The sequence below is a fragment of the Artemia sp. Qi Xiang Cuo genome, chromosome 16 (genome assembly GCF_049724085.1).
Source record: "Artemia sp. Qi Xiang Cuo chromosome 16, ASM4972408v1, whole genome shotgun sequence".
Classification (NCBI taxonomy): Eukaryota; Metazoa; Arthropoda; class Branchiopoda; order Anostraca; family Artemiidae; genus Artemia; species Artemia sp. Qi Xiang Cuo.
Window position 1 is genome coordinate 14,099,105 of NC_142809.1, and position 9,885 is coordinate 14,108,989.

At 34.3% G+C, this 9,885-nt stretch overlaps 1 protein-coding gene across 5 annotated transcripts in view; it reads left to right on the top strand.

Moving 5' to 3' along the window:
• LOC148942595 (uncharacterized) overlaps positions 1–9,326 on the top strand; it is a 156,108-nt gene extending 146,782 nt beyond the window's left edge. For all 5 annotated transcript variants that reach the window (XM_089102582.1, XM_089102581.1, XM_089102583.1 and 2 more), the window contains one exon: positions 3,802–9,326. In XM_089102582.1, coding sequence (XP_088958708.1) covers positions 3,802–7,013 — 3,212 coding nt within the window. In that variant the 3' untranslated portion in view covers positions 7,014–9,326. The remainder of the gene's footprint in view (positions 1–3,801) is intronic.
• Positions 9,327–9,885: the final 559 nt, after the last annotated feature.

The following is a 9,885-nucleotide window of genomic DNA, read 5'->3' on the forward strand; positions in this document are numbered from 1 at the left end:
AAGCTTTTTTGACAACCTGCATGCGCAGTGTCTTTTTGAGGGAAATTCAACATCTCCCTCAACATTTCTTGAATGTTTCGCCTTAGCACCCTCATTTTTTCGGTAGCCTGGATCAAATGCTCACAATAAACTTTACAATATGTATTAACATTCACAATAATAAAACCTATTTGGAAACAATGGGGAACTTACATAATTTACGGCTCTTGCTCCAGGGGCTTTGGAGGGTCAAGTCAATATTAGAGGTGTATTTGTTGGGCCTTTCAATTATCTCGAACAAAATGATTATATGAAAATTTTGGTCAGATGTATTTTGGGGCGGGGGGAGGAGGGGGGCTAAAAAGAATGCTAGAGGGCATTGATAGCCCTATCATCACTTTTGACTAAAAAAGGGCCCGAAAAGTTTTAGTTTCCATTTGAATGAGCTGCCTCCGAAGTTTTGGCAAAAACTTTTCCATACGAAGTGGCCTCGGAAAAAATCATAAATTGAAGCCATATCGCTCTTTGTTTAGGCAGCGCTATTGTGCTACCCATGGAATCATGCCTATATTTTGATTTTTTTTTTTTTTCATCACTGTTATTAGATGGTTTCTGAGATTCTTGCCCTTGCCTGAAAACATTTTATTTATGTATTCTACTGTTAATATTCTTTGAAATATGCAATCGATTATACTATGTTTCTGTTATTTTATTAATTGTGATAGACATTAAAATTTTGTAATTGTTGTTACTTTTAATTAATACTACTACCACTACTGCTGCTAACAACTCATTACTTCGTTAAGCCGTTTAAAGCCAACAAAGCTGCGTACGCTGCGTCTCCACCCTATTTTTTCAAAGCTTTACTCTTTGCTCCCTCCCATGAAAATTTTAATTTGATTTAAATTCTTTCTAATGAAATCTTCTCACTCCATTTGGAGAACACCTGCTTTTCGCTTGCCCCCTGATAGATGATTGAATAGCATATTTTAAATGACTTTTTTACAGTCTTACGACCTGCCGCAAAGTTCCAATTTCCTTTAAATCTTTCTTTAAGACATCTTCCCGCTCCATTCGGGGACATCCTGCATTTCGTTTTGTCCAAGATGGATGGTCGAAAAGCACAATCTTTGGAAATTTGTCATCCTTCACATGGAAAATATGGCCTACCCATCTTAATCGTTTTTTCATTACAGCCCTAGAAAATGGTCTTGAACCCGTTTTTCATTCAGTTTTTTTCTTGGTACACGGTTAATGTGTTTTTGATACTAATGTTTGTCTGTATTAATATTCATACAAAAATTAATATTTGTCAGTTTTAATAGTTTTGTCAATATTAATATTTTACGAGAGTTATGGGAAGTCATCATACATATAAAATATCGTATCGAATCTTATATCAGATTAAAATTATATTTTGTTACTTTAAACTTTGCTTATTTTAAAATTATTCCCACGCTGCAAGATTATGTATCCAAGTCGTCGGCTAATGAATTTAGAAAAGTCTTTGTAATGCCACTTATGAAAATAAACATGATAAAACTTTTGAAATAATAACTTAAAACTAAGAAAAAAATACTATTGAAATTAGGGAATGTGTAAATTTAAAATTTGGAAATAACAATAATTTTATGACATTTGGTTATTATTATGAGCAAAAAAAGTAAGCCTTTTTCCGTGGAAGTAAAGAGTAAATTTAAAATTTGGAGTGACCAAAAACTATCCTATATATTAGGGACGCTTCCTCCTCCCTCTAAGAGATGTTCTAAGCCTCCTTCGTCTATATGCCGAAGTGTCAACAAACTATATATACTAATGATTCTCTCAATGAATAAAAAACTAAAGCTTAATGTAAAGGGTGGGGGGATTCGTTCGTGTTGACCTTTAACATAGACTCTTTACCTTCATTAAAATAAATAGCAAGCTGTTTTCAAATGAAAGCTGATAGTGACATTACTATTCAAAACGACCATAATTGTTGCTGTGTGGGAGAAAGAAGGGGCAGCTACAGACTCAATGCTTAAATTTGAATTTATCTTGTATGCTGGTAATAGCCTAGAGTTTTAGCAATATCAAAAATCCCTAAATGTAAACTGTGGCGAAAGAAAAAACCGTTTTGAAACTGTGTTTTGTTTCAAGACTGCCAAATTGTAATTTTACCCTTTTGTTTATAATTGATAACATTAAAACCCCTTAAATAGCAACTTTAGTGTAGACTTGTCTCCATTTGTAAGATGCTTAGACTGCTTACTTTGCTTTTTTGTACCCACATTGTCTAATATTTGCTTTGAATTTTTTTTTCATAGACCACACTGCCTTTCTTTGACGAAATGAATATGAGTTTCAATAGGAATAAGTCCTTCATTAGACAGTGAAAAAACAAATACAAAAGTTGTGAATATTTCGAAGACACTGTCGGTCTTGCAAGCCTTGAATGCATGGACAAAAATATATGCCTTGTTTTTGGGCATTTATATTTCAATATAACCTCATTGTCGTTGCAATACAAAATGATTTGTAAAAAGTATGCTTACCGTGGTTTGATTTTGAATATTTGTTCTACAGTTTTTATGTTTCAATACAAGCAATGGTGATAGTGAAACACCTTCTGTGAAATTCATGGTATGTGTTTTTGTGTCGTTTTTTTATTCTGACTTTATTGCTTTACCTTTCTTCTAATTATTAATAACATTTTTGTTTTTTTTTTAAAATTATAAAAAATGACATATACCTATTTTCCTTATTATTCATTTCTAATATTAGCCTTATCTCCAGCAAGCCTAGAATACATCGACAAAAATCTATGCCTTGTTTTTGGGCATTTATATTTCAATATAACCTCATTGTCGTTGCAATCTAAAATAATTTGTAAAACGTATACTTACAGTGTTTTGATTTTGAATATTTGCTCTACAGTTTTTACGTTTCAATACCAGCAATGGTGATAGTGAAACACCTTCTAAAAAATTCATGTTGTGTGTTTCTGAGTCGTATTTTCATTTTGGCCTTCTGGATTTCAATGTTTACAATATCTCAACATTCATATTCAATATTCCATATTTGAATATTCACCATATCAATATTTAAGAAACTGAGCTTGTAATAAACAAGCTCAGAAAGCTTTGAATGCATACTATATTTTATTTTAGGACACTAATGCTGCCATGTTTTTAATTGTTGGCTTCAAAACCCCGTTAAATACTAACTTTTCAGGAAATCGAAAATTAAGTGAAAAAATGTAATCATATCCTTTTGGCTTAGGGCACGAGTTTGATCACTTAAGACCAAAAGAATTAGCCAAAAATTAGCCAAACAAATATCTTTTGGTTCCCGGGTTCAGATACATGATTAAACACCTAATTTGAAATTTGTATTAACCATGTTTTGATTTAGAATAGCCGTCGTTTCATTTAAGACCAGTCCTAAAATTACCCTTGAACAATTATGAAGCCCCCCTCCTCAACCCTATCCTCTATCATATTTTTGTGTATCAGTGTTTGGAAATCAGTTTCGTAGGATGTTGTATGAAAACTAATTTTAAAAAAAGTTCATAATTTAAAACACAAATAGCTGATATGCAGAAATTCGGCACATAGTCATAGCATATTTTCTTTAAAAACATTCAACTTCCAAATTATTAAAAAGGAGTTCAATAATTAATCAGAAGAAGCTCTTCGGGGACGATTAATGATAGGACTAATTCTACTAGATTTCCAGAATTTGCATAAAACCTCCATCGATCAAGAAAAATTAAATCATCTTTTAGCGTATATATTGAAGAGCTGCCATTGACATTTTTTGGAAAATATGTTTTATTTGCAGGTAACCGTGTATGCAATAAACCACGCTGTTTACAAGAGGCGCGGCCAAGAAAATACAAAAATAATCAAAGAAAAAACATTGGATCTGTGGGAAAACCCGAAAAGCGTTATGTATATAGAAAAAAACAAGAAGCTTTTCAAAAACCTGGTAGACAAAATCCGTGTGGCGAATCAGTAGAAAGTGTTTCTGGAACATTAAAAGAATTCCGCAAAATAGCTTTAGGACTACGAAGTAGAAGCCGGAAAGTAGACGACTCTTCTCAAATAATTCAAATACCGGGGTCGCCAAATGTATTGTACACATCAGGAATTAGTTACAAGGAGGAAACAAAGCCTCTTCTTTTGAATACTAGCCTAAACAAGACAAAAGACATGTTATTAATATCGGCCCCTGACTCTGTTACAAAGTGTCAGAACGATGTGTCAAGTATTCTTCCAAATGACAATGTAGAAGGGGAGGACATCTGTCACAAGTCCATAGCAGTGTCAATACAGATGCCGCAGCTGTATTCTGTGTTGCCATCAGTTTCTAACACTTTTGAAGCAGATGAAACTATGCCTCAGCTTTTGGATAGTAGGCTATATGTGGAAGAAAACGCGTCAGTGATACCAATTAATGATTCTGTAGAAAAATCTCCAAGAACTCTCACATCAAATAACTATGTGGATCTAAAATGCAATTCTCAAAAGTCTGGATCGCAATCTCAGATAATCACTAAAAAGGCTGCTGAAAAGAAGATTCCCTTCCAGGAAGGGATATCTCTTCCAATTATAGACAATACACAGTTATTTTTAGCTGATTTTATTTTAACTGAAGACGCTGAACTAGATACCGCGCAAAACAACAACATGGGAATGGAAGATTCGTCTCTTTTGCGTTCCTTCCGTGATTCCTGTAAAACTTTCTCAGGAACTGCATCAGTTACCATACCAGACAAAACCAGGGAGACAGAGGAGACGTGCCAAACATCTGCATCGGGATCACGTAATGGGCCTTTGTCAATGTCTTGTAAAAAGCTGGAAAACCAGGTTATAGACGAAACTGTGTCTCGGGTTTTAGATTGCAGGCTAGAAGTGAGACAAGACCATTCAGAGCAATTTCGACACAATTCAGGTAAAATAAATTCCAGAATTCAGTCATATTCTGTTCCGTGCGACAATGTAGAGGTAGAAGATGGTTTTCATATGACTACATCAAAATCACAAAATTTTTCAGCATCGAGTTCCCTGGAAGGATTGACAGACACCAAAATAGACAAAACGCTCTCTCAAATTTCAGAAAATTGGCAGAGTAGGAAAGAAGATAATTTGGTTGTATTCTATCATGACTCTACTGAATCAGATACCATAGTAAATAACAGCGTAGAAACTGAAAGTATATCCCAAGCGCCTGCGCATGAATCACAAAAACCGCTGACTTTAAGCACCCCATTATCTTTTCGTAGTTCACTTGGAAAATACCCAAGAGCTGAGTCGGATGCCTCACCAAATTGCAATATGGATGTACAATATAACCTTCTATTTTCTGAAATGAGCTCTCAAAATGAAACAATGTCAAGTAATTTTGAGGAGTTGAAGTGTTTAGATATCTGGCTAGAATCATTGCTGTTTATTCCAGACTCGGCTACGGAAAGTCTTAGAAGTGGGTCAAATACCATGTCAAATGACAGCAAAATATTAGAAGATCGTGTTCAGATATCGGAATTGACATCCAATACTTCCAAAAGTGGGAAGAATATTGACACCAAAAGGACGCCTTCTAAAGCTGTGGATGACAAGCTAAATGCCGCAAAACACAATTCAATCTTGTCTGCTTATGGATCAGTTAAGAAATCTCCAAGAAGTGAAATTTCTCCTTTGTACAATAAGAAGTCATATGAAAAACATCATAAGAAAGTGGCTCTAGATGATACTTTAAAAACGCTTGAAAAAAAGTCACAGAAAAGGATTATCAAAGATATTTCTAAAATCCCTGAAAATGTGGCACTAAAAATGGCTGTTGGAGCTTTTTCCAAAATGCCTGAAACTAAGTCACCAAAAGAGGCTGTAAAAGGTACTTCTAAAATGCCCGAAAAACTGTCACTAAAAGAGACTGTGAAGGAGACTAAAAAAATGCCTGGAAAACATGAAGAGGCTCTAGAAGATACTTTTAAAATTCCTAAAAAAAAAATTGAAGAAAGAGGCATAGAGGATGCTTCTAAAACGCCTGAAAAAAAGTCACATAAAGAGACTATAGCGAACGCCCGTAAAATTCCTGGAAAAAATTCATATGAAGAGGCTCTTGAAGCTGAATGTAAAATGGCTGAAAAAAAGTCACAGAAAGAGAATATAGAAGATGCTTCCAAAATGCACGAATTAAAGAAAGAGACTGAAGGAGTTACTTCTAAATTGCCTGAAATAAAGAAAGCGGCTGTAGAAGATACTTCCCAAAAGCCAGGAAAAAAGTCACAGAAAGAGGTTCTAGAAGATGCCTGTCGGATGCCTAAAAAAAAGTCACACAAAAAGGCTGTTGAAGATATTTCCAAAAGACATAAAAAAGTGTCAAAAAGTATATTGATGTCAAGTGTATGTGGAAAGTCGCAAAATGTTGCCCTCGAAAAAACGATGTCCTCATCTTTGGTTAACAGGTTAAAGCAAAAAGATCGCGATCCAGTATTATCTTTTCAAGATTCAGTCAAAAAGCGTGCTAGAGTTGAATCTGATGACATGATGAATAACAACCTGGAAGAAAATGGCCCCTTTCACGTACCTACAATAACTTCCCAAAGTACTTTTATATCAAGCACTTCTAAAAAATTAGAAGACAACAGTTTAGATAAAGTAATGCCTTCTAATTTGTCTTGGATGCCAAACACTAAAGAAAAGAATTTAACTCTTCGTGGTGTAGTTAAAGAAGATCAAAAAACAGAAATCCGTCCCATGGATAATCAGAATATGAAAACAGTAAGCACTCAAACTCCTATATCGCAGTTGCAAAACACATCGATGTCAAGTACTTCCAACATGTTGAATAACTTGGATTTTGACCAAGTAGTAAACCCATTGTTAGTTGGTTTGCAAAATATAAAAGAAGAAGATCCAATGTTATCGTTTTTCAAAGGAATTTTACCACCTTTAACGTCATTTAGCGATGATGAATGTATAGAGTTCCAATCAGACGTCCTATCGTCAATACAAAAGATAAAAGCGAAACGTGAAAATAATCGACGTTGATCAACTTTTCTGTGGAACAAACAAATCACTAGATTACTTTAGTTAAGAAACTATTAGAACCATTTTATCATTGTCGCACCTATGCCTATGGCCAGGGTCAAACAGTAAGCGAAATCAATAAGAAATTTGTTTCTGGGATAAAATACAGCCAGCGCCATCTAATATTACTCTGAAAATATTAAAGTTAATTTTTAAAACCTTAATGAAAATATTAGTTATTTTTTATCTTTCTGTGTCTTTTCTTTACTTTTGGCTCATATTAGGCCTTGGGTTAAAAAACTGCTTTCGTTAATTGGGTATCTTTTGTTCGCTAACCTAGCCCTAAATTTTGTATAATCAGTGAAAATAGTGAGAGAAAAATAACACCTTGTTTTGAAAATCTGCTGAATCTAAACAAACTTGGGACTTTCAATTGAAATTGAGGTTTTGAAAGTTAAAATTAAGCTGGTTTTGTATATTTTTAATTCTTCTGAATACCGCCACATTGTCAAAGCGCTAATTGTTTTAACTCCTATTGAACCCCTGTTGCAACACAAAAGATATTTTATTGATTTCTCCTTCTTTTTGACCTGGATTTTGTTCTTATAGCGCAACCGTAAACGAACCGTCGGTACAACCTGTTTTGCGGGCTAAATCTGATCTATGTACATGCTAATGGTAGTTTTAATTAGAGTTGATACAAGGGACTTTCATAGAGTAAGTTCTCGTATCTCAGGGGAAATTTGAAAATATTTTAAAAACTTTGACAGCTTAGGGTACTATGAAATGGACCAGTAAATTTTGGCAATGGATCAATGTGAAACTTGCAGCCATAAGTTCATGGTCCTAGAGGAACCTAATATACAAGAAATGAGGGCACTGTCCCTTAAAAATGGGGCCAGAAGAGGGCCAAAAGGATTTATCCTGATCAGCTCAAAAGTTTTATCCTTAGGTCCTTGGGCTAAGGAGACTACAATTCAGAAAGAAAAACAGAAAAAAGAAACGGTTCCGAAAAGGACGAGAAAGTTGCCAAAAATACTAACTCAAGATAACTCTTTTAAACTCATTACGCTTTTGTAATATTAAAATGAGTTTTCCTAGACCTTGACCGTGCCTTATTTTGTCTGAATACAAATCCATCTTTTTACTACTTCCTTGTGATTACCTTCATTTACAAAACTTCTGTCTCATTAATTTATTTCTTAATGGGGAAAGTGGTCCTTTGGGTCAAGGTCTAGAGAATCAGGGGGGTAACTGGAAATTTCCTGCTTGAAACAGTTTCTGAAAATTGTCATTGCCATTTTTTTAATTACCTTAGTTTATGTGTATATTATACCCGAGTATATGTGTATATTTTAGTATATGTGTATATTTTAGTATATTTTAGTATATGTGTATATTTTACCCGAGAAATATTTTTCCTTGGTTTAAAATTGGATAATAGGTTTCTCCTAGCGCTTCGATAGTTTTTAGATTCGATCTGCATTGCTTTATTAAAAGAGCTGGTCAGTAGAAATCAAGTACCGGTAAAAAATTAGCGTTGCGCTCACTGAACCAAGGAGTACAGGGAATTTGTAAGAGGTAGCTCCTTAGAAATATAACATAGTAAAATAGGAATTAAGACTAATAGTGCTACAGGCAGTGGAGTGTCTGTCAACTTCATTGAAAACCTAGAAAATTTCAAACAAAAATTAATAATTGATCTAAAATGCTATTGGATTAAATATGTCATTTCTATACAAGTAATAATTAATCAGGTTCTTTTCTAATAGATATTTTAAGTTAAAATCCAGTCTCCAAAAAGCAGCTTTTAATTTTTTTGGCAGGTTAAGTCGTGAATGTTGATTCTGATGCAAGGGTGTATCCAGGAATTTTTCATGGGGGGGGGGGGGTAAAATTTTTTTAAAACGCATCAAAAAACTGTTCAGATGCATTTTTGTTACGTTTTTACAAGTCAGGCACATATTTCGGGGAGGAGGGGGCTAGACTCTGAAACTCTCCTGGACGTGGCCTTGCTCTGGGTTGGCAGGGCTACTTGTGGCGGAATTCTGGCACTAGTTTCGACTCGTATAAGTTCCTTATATGCTACTCTTTTTCCTAAACCTTGTAAAAAATTCTTCCGAATCATAGTTTTTCCTTGGCGTAAATGGGTTGAATGAATATTTGAACTTACTTTGTGAACGGTCCCTGTAATTGGATTAGCGTTTGATTTTATGTGGACTAGATAGTGAATATTATTCGGATTAGAGATTTGTTTTCGTAATGTAACTTTTTACCGTTTCGACTTTCTGTGTCTAATCAATGTTCTATAAATGAAATAAAATAATATTTAGACTTGGACTTTTTCTAAGATTTCTTTCGATTTTTTATTAGAAATATATTAATAACAGTACACTTATCGGGTATCGTTGTATCCCATTGAGATGGCTTTGAATACACTATTTATATACGATTAGCTTGTACCAATGATCCTAGTCGTCACCAGCACCAGATTGAAGACATAGAGTAATACCCACGAGCGATTTAATCTGCAAAATTACTCCCAGGAAAACTCAACCTATGCAAAATGCATGGGACTAATTCTCTTATATAGGATTTTGACCATTTTAATTCCAATGGTTAAACCTTGTTTTTGAATTGAAGCCCTTTGCGAGAGGTTTCAAGCTCTATTTCGAAACTCTCATGAATTTGTTTTCAAAATCAGCTTTTACTATTAACATTACCTGAAATAAATGAATTAGCTGAATTGGCTTCAATTTGCGAGTCTTTCGCCCTAAAAAGTTTTTTCAAAATGCCTTTTTAAACTTCCGGTTGCTTTGGGTTATGATTCACTCTTTACTGGGTTGCGGTTGTCACTGCTGAGATTTTTTTGGGCCGTCGTCCAACATACTTT